This window comes from Neomonachus schauinslandi, chromosome 5, assembly GCF_002201575.2.
Source record: "Neomonachus schauinslandi chromosome 5, ASM220157v2, whole genome shotgun sequence".
NCBI lineage: Eukaryota > Metazoa > Chordata > Mammalia > Carnivora > Phocidae > Neomonachus > Neomonachus schauinslandi.
This window is the reverse complement of record NC_058407.1, coordinates 63,381,048-63,394,918: the sequence shown is the minus strand read 5'-3', so window position 1 is coordinate 63,394,918 and position 13,871 is coordinate 63,381,048. Positions and strand designations below refer to the sequence as shown.

Here is a 13,871-nt window from a genome sequence, read left to right as displayed (position 1 = left end):
AAATACATAAAATCTTTAAAAAAAAAAAAAGAAAGAAAGAAAGAAGAAAGAAAAAAACAAAGAAAGAAATCTGAGGTAGAAATAGGGGCAAGAAGATCTGGGGGGAAAGCCCAATGTCTGAGGAGAGATAAGAAGGTGGCAACAGGGGGTGCCTGGGGGGGGCTCAGTCAGTTAAGCGTCTGCCTTCGGCTCAGGTCATGATCCCGGGGTCCTGGCATGGAGCCCCACTTCATTTCGGGCTTCCTGCTCAGTGGGGAGTCTGCTTCTCCCTCTGCCTCTGTTCCTCCCCCATTCATGCTCTCCCTCTCTCTCAAATAAATAAAATATTAAAAAAAAAAAAAAGAAGAAGGTGGCAACAGTTTGAGACTCAGCTGTGCTTTGCTTTCTGGCAACAGGAGGCTACAGACACTTAACTCTGTCTACACAGCAGCCCCCGAAGCTCACTGCACACCCCATCCCCCCCAGTATGTACTGGAGTTTGAGCGCCCGCCCACAGCCGCACCCCTCCCCCACAGGCAGCCCAGCCTCTGCCCTACCGCAGGGGAATGAATCCCCCGACCCCAGGCACCATTCCAGGCCTAAGTAGGTCCCACACCCCAACCCTTCGTGACCTTCTAAGGTGACCCCACCAGCAGCTCTGCTGGTGGCAGGGGGCTGCCTCACAAGGGCACCTGAGGCCAAGTCTAGGTCCCTGGGGTCCCTCACCCTGGCGCCCATGCAGCCCCCACCCATCTGTCCACCCCGGAGACCTCCCACAGAAAAAGCGGAGTCCAGGGCAGGGAGGGGCCTCCACGTTTTATTAGGAATAGGGCAGAAGCAGAGGCTGGAAGCAGAGCAGCCGAGTTCTTAACGACAGATAAATTAACCGCAGTGCGGGGATGGGGGCGGGGGCTGGGCCAGGCGCTTCAATATAAAAAAACCACAAAAAGACAGACAAACGGACCCCAAAGACATGGGGCAGGGGAGGGCAGCACCATCCAGACAGCAGGGAGGACCAGGGCAGACAGAGAGAGAAGGCAACTTGACCCTTCGCCCCCCAAACTCCACCGGCCCGGGGACTCTGGGCTGGCCCCTCGGGGCTCCAGGGCAGGGAGCAGCCAGGTTGGAGATGGCACAGCTGGTGGGCGGGAAGCCCAGCACCACAAGGTGGCTCAGCCTCAAGGGGGCGCTGGGGGCCGGGACACAGCGACCTTGAACCCCCAGGCCCTCAGAGGACGAGCCTTACTCCAGGTGAGAGAAGGGACCAAGGGTGGGGTCTCTCCCTGAGCTGACAGTGGGCATCCCCTCCACAGCAGCGGTGGGTAATGGGGTGTGTCAGGGACCCCCTTCACCTTCTGATCCATCTGCCTCCTTGGTCGCTGCAGGGAGGGGCCCCATGGGCCCCGAGGGATGGGGCACGAGGACAGCTGGTCCAGTCAGTGGTCTCCAACGCCAGAGAGGGGCCCTAGTGTGGCGCAGCCCCTCAGCCTTGACTCCCACAGGAGGAGAGTGAATCGTAGAGGGAGTCACTGAGAGACTCTGAGGTCTCCAGACCTGGGGGGCCGCCACTGGCCACTCTTCCTTCCTCGCCCACGTCCGATGTGCTGGGCGTGCGGCTACCTCCAAATGCCGGGCCCTGGGGTGTAGGGGCTGGGCGGCTGGGCTCCAGGCTCCGCTTCTGGTCCATGGGCAGGGCCTGGGAAAGGAAGGGAAGCTCAGGAGGTAGCTCCTTTCACCGCCCCCCAGCCGGGCTGGAGAGGTGCTGGGCTCTGCCCATCTGACGGGGTGCTGCAGAGGGGGCCCACCAAGGTGGCCCGAGGCACAACTGAGCATGGTCCAACTGAGGTTCTGGGGAGGGAGAGAAACCCTTTCTCCAAGAGGGGTGTGAGAAGGGGCAGGTGGGTGCGCTGCCCGGAGGGGCATCCAAGGGGGCTGACCCTTCAGCCTCTTCTAAGACAGGGCTGTACCTCGTTGCAGGAACTGCTCTCCCCATGTCCCTCCTGCCCTCCAGGCCTGTCCCCTTTCTGGCCATGCTCACCATGGGGGTCCTGGGCAGCCCCTCCAATTGTCGGGATGGGCATAGAAAAGGGTCAGCGGAGCTGTTGGCTGCCCTCGCGTTGGGGAAGGTCCAGTTCTTAGCCAGCTGGACAGGAGGGGGAGGGCCTGGGTCTTCACAGGGATCTGCATGGGGACAAGGGGAAGGTGGGTGGTGGCAGGTAGAGGCTCCAGGGACGACCCGCCCTTCTGCCCGTCTACTCACCGTCAGGACAGGTCTGATGGCCCCGGTGGCCCGGAGCGGCGGTGAGCAGCGCGGGGAAGGCTGACATGCTAGGGTGCCGCCCGCTCACCAGCAGCTCCTCTATGCCTGGCACCTCACGCTCCAGCGTGTGGGCACGGCGGGGGACTTTGGTAAGGGGTGGGGGCCGAGCCGGGGGCACTCCGGGTGGGGGGTCCAGCCGTGGTGGCTTTGTCTTGGGAAGATTCTTGCTGGGGGTCCCATTGCTGCCATGGTCTGGGGGTGGAAAGGTCCCAATGCCACTGTCCAGGGTTCGAGTCAAGGAGCCACAGGCTGGGGAGGGGAGGGTAAGTCAGGGAGGGGAGGCTGCAGGCTCCGCCCCTCTGCCTTCTTCTTCCGGCTTTCTGCCCCAGCCAGGGCTCCCCACCTGGGCAGGGCCCCTCCTGGCCCAACAGGCTGTCACCCCTGCCAGTCCTCCCCCTCAACTCCCCTAGACGTGGAGGGATATGTGGGGCGGCGGGGAGGGAAGCAGGCCAGGTACCCAAGGGCAGGGAGGGATTTAGTTCTGTGCAGCTCCAGTGCCTACCTGGTGCTTGGCCCCAAGATGGCACTCAGGGCCTGGCACCTGCTGCAGTGACAAGAAAGGAGTAAAGTGGGCAGGGGCTGAGGGGCAGGTCCCATCCTTGGCCCCTGACCCTGCTGACCTGTGAAGTGTGAGGTGGGCACTGGCTCAGCCAGGCTGTCCTCTGAGGGCATCTCTTCCCGCCTTCCCGGCTCGCTGTTCGGCTGCGTGGGGGTACAGGAGACCTCAGAACCCATTCCTTCCACCCCCGTCCAGGCCCCTCCCCAAGCTCTGTCATTAGGACCCCCGGAGCCCACCAGCCCCCTGAGACCACGAGTACACCCAGCAGCTTCCACGACCCAGGGAAGGGGGACCCTCCAGGGGGTGGGAGATCTGGCAGGGCCACAGAGCCAGGCCCAATACCTAGCCACCAAGAACCTACCTTTCCAGGAGGTTTTCCACAGCTCTGAAGAGGCCCCACCAGGCCATTTCGAGGCCCACAGGCTGGCCAGGGGTTCTTGGGGTCAGAGGACACTGGCTGGAAATCGCCATACTCGGGTTTGGGCTCCCGCCAGTTCTTGGGCGGCAGCTCCTTGCCATCCACCCTACAGGCAGCGGGGTAGAAGAAGGTGAAGGGAGGCCCGGGTGCACCCAGACACTCGGACCTCACTCCCTCCGGTGGGGCGGGTCTAGCGAAATCCCCACTGCCCCTGGCCCCTGGGAAAGGGGACATAGCCCCGGTGGCTGCCGCCATCAACTCCTCCTGATGCTGGGAACAGGCAGAAGCTCTAGGAAAAACCTCAGAGAAACGGCAGGGGAGATGGGACAAGTTCTCCAAAAGCCACACAGGGTCAAGCCTAGAGACCTCTTGACGCCATCTGCTAGTAGATGGCAGCCTGGTCACCTACTGGTCCACACAGGCCACACCGCCACCCGGTGCCCAACCCCTATGGACATTCTGCCTCATCTGGCCCGGACGGAACAACCCCCAGACGGGACGGCCCCTTCTCTGAGCCACCGCTCCCGCTGCTGAGTCTGTGGCAGGTGGCAAAGGGCAAGATGGGGAGCGGAGCCCCGTGTGCTATGGGACAGAAAATCCCAGAGTAAGACCCCTATCAGCCCACGGTTAACTCCAGCTGACGCTGGAGGCAACTCAGGAGAATGTGGACTGTTAACTCTTCTTCAATGAGAAGCTGGGTCTCAGCACGTGCAACATCAGGCGGCCAGAGAGGAGGGGGGCTGGGGCACAAAGCCCGGGCTTCCGACCTAAGCCCCGATCTTTCCTCTGGGCCAGCCCATTAGCCCCTAGATGCTTTGGGGGCATTTTACTCGATCGACCTCCTGCCCTTTCTGCTCTCAGGGAAAGCAGTCCCAGCCCCAGGAGGGCCCATGGCGGGGGGGGGGGGGTGCCCCCCAGCTACTCAGCGCCTGCTGACCGGGGCCAGGCCTTCCTCACCTGTTGAGCAGCTGCTGCATGAAGGTGTCCGCGCCCTGGTACATGCCAGCCAGCTGGCCCTGCACCTGCCCCAGCCCCGTACTCGGTCCTGGAGCCGGTCCTCCGGGCCGCGGCCGGGCTCGGCTGCTCAGGTAGGCCTTCTCCTCCTCCAGTGCCCGGCGGAGGTCTTCCGCCTTAGCCATCAGCTTGGAGATGTTGAGGCTCTCGGCCTCCAGCTTCCGGGCTTCCATCTTGACCTCCTTCCGGAGCGGGGAGCCCCCGCCGGCCGCTTCCTTGCTCTTGGCGGCCTCTGCGCGCCGGTTCAGCGCCGGCAGCTTGCTCTTCTTCAGGCCGAACCAGCTGGCGATGCTGCTGGCGTTGCGGTGCTTGGCCTCGGCGCCCGGTGCCCGCTCCTGGCCCTGGAGCCGCAGCACGTTCTCCTCGATGCCCTTCATCACCTTCTCCTCGATGGCCGAGTGCGGGGCCCGGCCGTCGGGGCCTTGGCTTGGGTCTGCAGGGCCAGGGGCAGGGGACGGAGGCTGGGCCGGAGCGCCGCCGCAGTCGGCCCACGGTGGGCCCTTCCCCTTGTCAGGCTTAGGGGGCTCCTTGGTGGTCGGTGGGGCCCCCGGGCGGGGTACCACCTTGGTGGGGGACTTGGAAGGTAGCTTCGTCGGGCTGCCATGGGGGCTCTTATTGGGCTTGCCAAGGCTGGGGGCTGAGGTGGGCACTTTGGCAGGGGTGCGGGGTACCTGGGGGCACAGGGCCCCTGCCAGCCGGCTCTTGGCCAGCTCCACTTTGGTGAGGCAGCTCCTTGGTGAGACGGGCTCCAGGTCCACCCGGGCCCCCATGGAGTGGGAGGAGTAGACTCGGGCCCCGGGGTCCCCCAGGAGCCCAGGGTCTTGCTGCTTCAGGCTGCTCGTGCCTAAGGCCACTGCCCCCCGCAGGGCCCCCTTGGCTTCTGGCCCCTCAGGAGGCCGGGGGGTGGGAGGCGCCACGTCTCCAGGGCTCTCCGCTGACCTCCCTGCTCCCCGCACCTTCTCGGTGCCAGGCCTGGCTGGCACCCCGTTTTTCTCTGGCCCTTCGGGGCCAGTCTTCAGTTTCCCCAGGGCTGCCAGTCTGTCCCGCAGAGGGGTGTAGCCAGGATCCCCAGGTCGCCGCCCTGCCCCCTGGCTGGGCTTCTTAGATGAGCTGCTAGGGGTCCGGCGGCCAGGATGGGGAGACTCCGAACCGGCTTTGTCCAAACTCTTCTCCTGGGCATTCCCATAGGAGCAGGATTCTGGGAGGCAAGGGCTGGAGGGAGCTCCAGGACTTCTGAGGACCTCAGGGGCCCGTGGCACCTCCAGAGTTAATTGTGGGTAGGTGGGTACCTGCAGTGGGGATGGAGGTGGCTCTGGGGAAGGCCCCCTAAAGGTGCTCCGGGAAAGGTCCAGGATGTTCTCATAGCAGGGAGAGACCACGGGTCCCGGGGACAGCGTGGTGGACAACGCTGGCTGGGGAGGTCTGAGCTGTGCAGAGTCCAGAGCTGCAGAGCAGGGGGAAGGGCTGGTGGGCAGGCCCTGTGCTCCCTCCGGGGACAGCTCTCCTCCACTCAGACCCCTGCGGGCCAGCAGCGGGGAGGGGCTGCCATCAGAACCACTGTGGCGACAGGGGATTCGGGAGTTCCGGGGAAGCTGGGGGCTGAGCTGGGGGCCTCCTGGGCTGGGGACCTTCTCCGAAGCTGGAGGCAGCTTTAGAAACTTGAGACCTCTAGCTGGAGAGGGCAGAAGGGGTCCCTGGACTTCCCCAGGAGAAGGGGGGCCAATTTGGAGCTTGCTTTTCACCTGAGATGAGGAGTAGGGGTGGCCAGGCCGCAAGCCCAGGGGGGCATCACCCGCACCCATGAACATGCTGAGGAAGGGGAGGGGCCCCTGGCCCTCTGAGGTAGCACCAAAGCCCGGCCTGTGGGCCTCTGGGGTACCCCCACCCCAAGCTGACTTGGGGAGGCCTTTGGACTTGGATAGCTGTGGGGGGCCCTGGTCTGGGGAAGATGGCTGCGCGGGACCTGGCTGGTCCCCGTTGAGTGGGCCTGCAGCCCCGGCCAAGAAGGCCTGTAGGTAAGACTCTGTGTCCTCAAGGAGCTGGCCCAGGTTCAACTGTTTGCGGGCCAGGGCCCCAAGCAGGGTGTCAGGGCTGGGTGCCTCGTTGGGGTCACCTGCCTCATCCGAGGAGGAGGAGCTGCTGCTGCCTGGGGCACAGGGTGGCCCAGAGCCAGTGCCTTGGGCCTGGGAGGAGCCCCTACCAGGGCCCCAGGGCCGCCCAGCACCCTCTTCCTCCCCTGGGCCCCCCAAGAGGCGCTCCCAGTGTAGCAGGCCTCCCAGGCTACCAGGGCCTAGGAGCAGGTAGGGGGCCCAGGAGGAGGGTTCAGGCTGGGGCGGGCCACACAGCTCGCCGTTGATCGGCTCTGGGGAGCCGGGACCCTCGCCTGGGGGCCGCCATGGGGTGGCAGGCGAGCAAAGAAGCAAGGGGTCAGTTTCTTCCAGGGCTCTCAGCACCTCCAGGATCTGCGCTTTCTTTCGAAGGAACGGGGACAGGGCATCCAGTGCCGGGGGTGGGGCGGCCGGGGGTCCCGGGGGTCCTGGGCCTCCTGGCCGCAGCTGCTGCTCCCAACACACCTTTGGGGAGAAACGACATGAGGAGGGGCCCGCGTGCAGGCCTAGGACCTGAGCTGGGCCAAATTGAGTATGTCAGGAACAGAGCTGGCCTGGTTTTGTCCGAGTCCCCAAAAGGAATTAACAGCTTCTCGGATAGGACAGCTCAGCTTCCTTAAGTCACTGAGCCCTGGTTACCCCAACTCTTCCTCCTGGTGTACCTGGGGTGGGGTGGGGACCTCACCTCCCTTCCTGGTTATCCGAGCACCCCCCTGCTTCCACCGCCCCACTACTGTTTGGGTCAGCAGGGCTGACACCACCTACAACCCTGATATCTATGTTTGCCCCAGGGGAGGGAGGCCTGTCCATTTTCCAGGCTCCAGAAAGAACACAGAGACTCAAGAAGGGGATGCTATGTGGCCAAGTGCTAAGTCAGTCCCTGCCAGCAAGCCCAGGCCTTCTCGGGTCAGACAGCTGTCCTGCGGACCCGCACCCCAGGGAGGAGGCAACTGGGACAGCTCCACGGCAAGCCTCTCCCCGTTTCTGCCCAGCTCCTTCTTGGGCCCAGCTCATCTGGCATAGTGCTTAACCACACAGGTCCCTGAGCCAGACTATGTAGGTTCAAGTCCCAGGTCTACCGCTCAACTAGTTATACGGACTTCAGCTAGTTTTTTCACCTAAGCTTCACGGCATCGTCTATAAAATGGGGTGGTAATTGTGCTTAACATCCTAAAATAAAGGAAACCACGGAAGCAAAAGAAAAAATGAGTAATAGTTCTAGACTTGAATAGAGACAATTGTGAATATAGGTCAAAAATTATTAAAAAATATATAAATGAGATCCAGGTGTGCAGCACAGAGCGAGAGCTCAGGAAATGGTAACCACGAGTCTACCACTAACTAACTTTGCTCGCAAGGCTAGTGACTGGCAGTGGGGTCCTGTTTCTCCCGGTCTGAGGCTCATACCCAGATGAGGATCTGAGCACCAGGGAGCAGCCCTCCCCCTGGCACTCCTTAGGAAGCAGCAACAGAGAACCGACTGAGGAGTCCGTCGCCAGCAAAGCCACAGAGCACTCTGGCCAGCCCTCCTACCTCTCTCTGCCCAGCACAGTGCCCCAGCGGCAGCAGGGTGGTCGGTCCCTCGGCAGAGCTCAGGGAGGGAGAGGCCGGTAGCTCTGAAGGCGGCTGGAGCGGCGCGAGTGGGATCTGCAGGGGAGAGGCAGAGTTAGCACTGGGGCTGTGTGTCCCGGGTCCCTACCCCCTCACGAAGTTCGGCCTTCCCCTCCAGGGCAGGAAAATGTTCTTCCAAGTCTGCTCCTTTGGGGACGTCTCTTGGCCTCCAGTGTGGCTTCCGCCACCATCCCTGCCACTTGGTCAGAGGAGCCTCGGGAGACTGTGCACAGGTGGAATGAAGACATGTGAGCCCAGGTGGCAGGGAGATGCCCTGGGACTCTGGAGAAAGAAGAAGGTCCCAGGGGCAGAGGGCAGTGGCAAGCCTAATTTGCGGCTCCAGGACCACTCTGCTTCTCTGCGGGGCCCCCTTCCGATTATAGAGGGCCGGCCCCCAACAGCCCCTTCCTGTTCTGCCTATGACCCTAGCTTCCCCGGGACAGCTGAGACTGACGCAGAGGCATCTGTTACTGGGTCCGAGAAGAGAGATGGTAGGGGCTCTCATCTCTGCTCCCCCCCGCCCAAATGGTCTCTGAGGATGACAAAAGTACCACTATGGAATCACGGGTCACCTCTCTCTCAGTCCCTGTGAATGTCATTTCCATCACCGAGGCGTCTCGACTAGACAGGAGTCAGCTTTAAACCCCTGCCTCTGGGGTGTTTCTCCCTCTTCTGGCCGGCCGGCTACAGCCCAGATCCTCACTCCTCTGGCCTGGATGCTGCTCAGCGTTTGTCTCCCCGACCTGGTTCAGTGGCTTTACAAATCCCTTATCCACGAAGCAGAAGTATTTTTTTTTCCTTTTCCTCTAAAGCCTCCTATTCCTGCCCACTTGCCGAAGGAGACAGGTCTGGACCCCTCTGCCGGCATTCTGGGCCCGGCCTGCTGGTCCTTCCCTGATGCCACCTCTGGTTCTTTTTTTTTAAAGATTTTATTTATTTATTTGACAGAGAGAGAGAGAGCGAGAGCAGGAACACAAGCAGGGGGAGTGGGAGAGGGAGAAGCAGGCTTCCTGCGGAGCAGGGAGCCCGACGCGTGGCTCGATCCCAGGACCCTGGGATCATGACCTGAGCCGAAGGCAGGCGCTTAACGATTGAGCCACCCAGGCGCCCGCCACCTCTGGTTCTCACTGCTATTCCTGGGCACAGCCTCCGTTCCAGCCCAGCCGAACAGCTTGCTTCTGCCCGGGGTTTCCCTGCAGTTCTTCCCACAGGGCATCCCTTCTCCCCACCTGCAACTCTACTTTTTAAATCGCCCGTGCAGCAAGGCCCAGGTCCAATGTCACCTCTCTAAGGCCACTCTGCTGGCCTCTCCCCGCTCCGGGCTCGTGGACAGTACTGTCACCCAGCTCCGTACTATGGCTGTCTGCAGACCTGCCTTAGCTCGCAGCAGACCGGAGCAGACTCAGGGTTTACGTGCTCTGCACACACCACAGCCCTGTCCAATTCCTTTTTTTTTTTTTTTTTTTAAAGATTTTATTTATTTATTCATGAGAGACAGAGAGAGAGACAGAGGCAGAGGGGGAAGCAGGCTCCCCGCGGAGCAGGGAGCCCGATGCGGGACTCGATCCCAGGACCCTGGGATCATGACCTGAGCCGAAGGCAGACGCTTAACCGACTGAGCCACCCAGGCGTCCCAACCCTGTCCAATTCCATACACGCCTTGCCAAAGGCGCTGCCCACAGTAAGAGCTTAATTAGCATTTGCTCAATGGAGCTTTCATCCTAGCAAAGCACAACTTGAGAGTAACATTAATAATATAAATAGTTGCTAATCATTGACTACAACTATGGGCCAAACACTATATATTATTTCATTTCATCCTCATGATAACCTGCAATATGGGTATCTTAATCCTCACTTTTAAGAAAAAACGGGTTCATAAGGTTAAATAATTTGCCCAGGGTCACATAGCTAAGAATTAGCTAAGTTAGGGGCCCAATCCAAGCGTATCTGAGGCCAAGGTTTATGCTCTTTCTATTATGTCATGTTACCACTGGGGAAGATAGATCTATTGCCCCAAACCCCTAAAGGTCCCAGATTTCATTTCAGTGATTTAAGGATGATCTACACCTCTGTTATCACTGGTCGCCAAGAAAGGTATGCACGGGATGAGCTTGGCTAGCGGGGTTAGGCCTCTGGGGATCCCAGGGGGACCTGTCCAGGGCAGGAAGAGCTACAAAGTTATTGCCATCAACTCAGACCCAGCTCTGCATGGGCCTTGGGGACAGAGCCTCCAAAAAGGCCATGGTGATGAGAAGCCTCAGCCAGTGAGCCGTGGGGCATCCTGCTTAAGGTCTGGGGGCCAAGAGCTGCCTGGCTTGCATCAGACAGGCACACACATTCAGACAGATACACCCAGAAGGTAGTTTTCTTCTTGTCAAGGTTGGGGGTGGGGTAGGGATGTGCTGGCTGAACCTGAGAACCCAAGGTTCACTTCAGGTCCCTGGAGCTGGTCCTGATCCTCCCACCCCCATATCTCACCCCAGCCTTGGGGCTCCTGATACAGCGACCGCAGGTGACATCTTTTTTGTTGTTCTTTTAAGTAGGCTCCGTGCCCAGCATGGAGCCCAATATAGAGCGTGAACTCACAACCTTGAGATCAAGACCTGAGCTGAGATCAAGAGTCAGCCGCTTAACCAACTGAGCCACCCAGGCGCCCCCCAAGGGACATCTTAACTGAGTACAGGATTCACACCTAGTAGCCTTCTGCTTTTCCCGGATAAGGCAGGTGTCAGGTCTACGATCAGGGACTAACGTTTGAGGACACGCCTGTGTGTCACTCTGCGAGCATATGCAACTACACACCCACACAGAATGACCCGGGGCGGGGGGTGGGGGGGTGGGGGTGGCTGGGACGTGCCTTTCCTGACCTCTCTGTGACGCCCAGCACTGGGCGCCTTACGCCCAGCCCCGCCCCTGCCCCTGGCCAAGAAGAAGCAACACGGTGGCCAAAGGGGCCCCTTGGGAGCTTGAAATCATTGCATTTTCAGCCTCCACCCATCACCCCACACAGGGCAGGAGCCAAGCAAGAACCTTCTCTGTCAACAACAGGGATGACATCCAGTGGGGCAAGGAGCACCTGGGAGGCGGGGGAGAGCCAAGCTTGAGGGGACTCAGGGAGTCGTCCCCTCCCCAACTAAGGCTCAGATCTATCAGGCTAGATGGGCCTTTCCCAGATGGCCACAGCCCCCAGAGTGGAGGGGAATGGCTGGTGGCCCGCTTCTTCAAGTGTCGGGAGAAAAGAAGGTGATGATGCTGATGGGGCTGGGAGCGGCAGGAAGCTGAGGCAGGAGGAGGGAAGGAGAATCGCTTGTGCCCACCTGAGGGAGGGAGCCTGTCGTCAGCTGGAGTTTCTGCTGAAACAGGGCGCTCAGCATCTGGTTCTGCCGTTCCAGCTCAAACACCCTCTTCTTCAGCTTGATGCACTCCTCCCGCAGGTCCTGAGCCCAGGGAGGCGGAGGGAGACAAGGAGAGGATAGCGGGGAGGGGGCGAGTTGTATGAGCCCAGTCTCCTTCATCAGAGTAGCGGGCACTCCTGCTGGGCATGCCCTTCTCCTGCAGCCTCCTTCTAGGGGAAGCTGAGCCTGCCTATGTTTGTAGCTGTCATATTTTCTGGGGATGGTAAATTCTCTAAAGTCTACCACCCCTGGTGGGAGGTAAATCCTATTCCCTTTGGCATCTTTCCCATCCCTTGAGCCAACCCCCTGCCTCTAAGAAACCACACATCAAAGAAGGGCCCATATAAGGCAGAGGAAGACCTGGGGGTCAGAGTGGCTCAGAAGTCAAGAAGTTCCCACAGTACTTGAGTAAATATTTAGATGCCACCTTATGCTCACAATATTAACACTGCTATCAAGGCCATCACAATCTGGAGAAACCAGCTGGGGCCAGGATTAGGGAAGGATTCAAGCCCACATCAAAGCTACCGTAGCTCAGAGACCTGGCCTTACCTAGCCCACCTCTCCTCCAGGTAGAACAGTATGGACCTGTCCGAGGTGGGGAGAAGGAGCCTTGTTGGAGGGTCAATAGGCCACTTCCACCAAGCTCCCTCCTCTAGCCCCTACGTGAGTAGGCTCAGGGGTCCCCGGGAAGGACTTCCCCTGCTGTATTCAGGGCCTCTCCCCAGGGCGTCTGGGCTCAGGGGCGAGAACGTCTCCCGTGGCTGCTTACCTTCTGGTTTAGCAGTGCCTGCACCACATGGTTGGCAACCTGGGGACAGAGGGCCCGAGGCACAGCCATCAGCCCACCAGCCTCTGCCTGGAGCACCGACAACCCGTGCTCCTCCCAGCTTCCCCACCTCCCCCTGCATCAGTCCCCCTGGAGACCCCACAGACCTCATCTAGACAGCGTTCATAGGTCTCCCGCTGGTTTTCATTGGCCTGAGCAAGCGCCGAGTTCTCTGCCTGCAGGAAGGAGAAAGGGGGCCGATAAGGAGGCTGTGGGATCATTCCTCCACCAGGGCAAATTCCTTTTGGGGAAGGGGAGGCATGGAGTTTACTAGCTACACCCCTATCCCAGCTCTTGGCTCTGGCTGGATTCCCCACGGGGAGGCCTGCAGAGATGGACGGAAGGCATCAGAAAGGCAGAGCTGAGATGGCTGGTTTTCTGTAAACCCCAACCTCAGTCAGGGAGGTTGGAGGGACTGCGGAGACACTGGCCAGGAGGACCTAAGCTGGGATGTGCCCAAAGTAATCCTTATTTCCCTGGGGGGAGGGCAGAGGAGGCTGGAGGGAGGGGGGCAGGGTCTTAAGAATATGGCAAAGAGCTTAGTGAGGGATCCTTGTCCTTTTCCCTCAAATCCTAAGCCCTGGGTCATCTAAACCCTTCTTCCTGTGGCCCCTGTGACCATGCCTTTCTTAAACCGGCAAGGGCGTGAAAGTGGGGGGAGAAAAGGGGGTAAAGAAGGGAGACATTTGGGGGCTAGGACAGCCCTGCCCCTGTGCATGCCTCTTGTCCCAAGCTGCCCCCCCCCCGACCCCCAGTTTGGAGAGCTCAGAGCAAAGAAAGGGCTTCTCAGAGGAGCTTTGCTAGAGAACGTTCAGCTCTGCTCCAGCCCGGCAAAGCGGGTTGAGAGGAAGGTCCACCCACATCCATAACGCCTACCCAAGCTCCCGAGGGCCCCAGACGGCCCCAGACGGCACTGCCCTCCCCCCCACCGTCTCGTGCCCCACCTCTAGCTCCCGAAGTCGGTGCAGGAGCTCCTGGCAGGTGCCCGGTTCCATGCCACTGTCACCACCCTCTCCCGGCCTCGGCTTTCCAGGGCTCCCAGCGGGCTGGTCCATGGCCTCCGACATCAGGCCCTGGAACAAGTGAGAGACGCCCTGGCAGGCTACTCCAGGGCACAGGGAGGAGGTGAGTGGAGGAGGAGGACAAAGACAAAACTCGTCAGCATTCTGGAAGTCTAGTGTGACCAGTGGGCCACGGATATTGTAACAACTCAGGGTCTGACTCAGGCTCTTCTGGTCCTGGGACAGACACACAGACACACTCTGCCCATTTTAAGAACGGAGACCATTGTTTTATAAACCCCAGTCACTGCGCTCACCCCACCACAGGTCACACAGACACTGGCCGGTGACCAAGAAAGCTGAATTCTCTGCTGAGATGGGCCTCGAACCGGCACACACTCGATCTTCCCGGCACAGTGGGAGGGAGCCCGCGTGCCTCACCAGCTCCCTGCTCCCGGCCAGGCCCCATGCCGTTCCCTCTACAGGGGTCCCCTGACACCTCCCTGCTTTCCACGCAGCCAGCTCCTTCCTACGCATTTTTCAGGGTTCCCACTCCAAGTCCAGGTCGGGCACCCCTCCTGCACGGTTCTGTACCCGCCTCCCCGGGAGGGTGGACCCCGTGAAGGCAGGCACT

At 60.6% G+C, this 13,871-nt stretch overlaps 1 protein-coding gene across 1 annotated transcript; it reads right to left on the bottom strand.

Annotated features, from left to right (window-relative positions):
* Nucleotides 1-871: 871 nt before the first annotated feature.
* Nucleotides 872-13,303, bottom strand: NCKAP5L (NCK associated protein 5 like). The gene is made up of 11 exons (XM_021704878.1): nt 13,181-13,303; nt 12,344-12,412; nt 12,180-12,218; nt 11,330-11,449; nt 7,932-8,045; nt 4,234-6,863; nt 3,220-3,382; nt 2,920-3,001; nt 2,240-2,548; nt 2,018-2,160; nt 872-1,675 (listed from the first exon to the last, which is right to left on the bottom strand). The coding sequence occupies exons 1-11, from the start codon at nt 13,301-13,303 to the stop codon at nt 1,463-1,465; spliced, it is 4,005 nt and encodes a 1,334-aa protein (XP_021560553.1). The 3' UTR covers nt 872-1,462.
* Nucleotides 13,304-13,871: the final 568 nt, after the last annotated feature.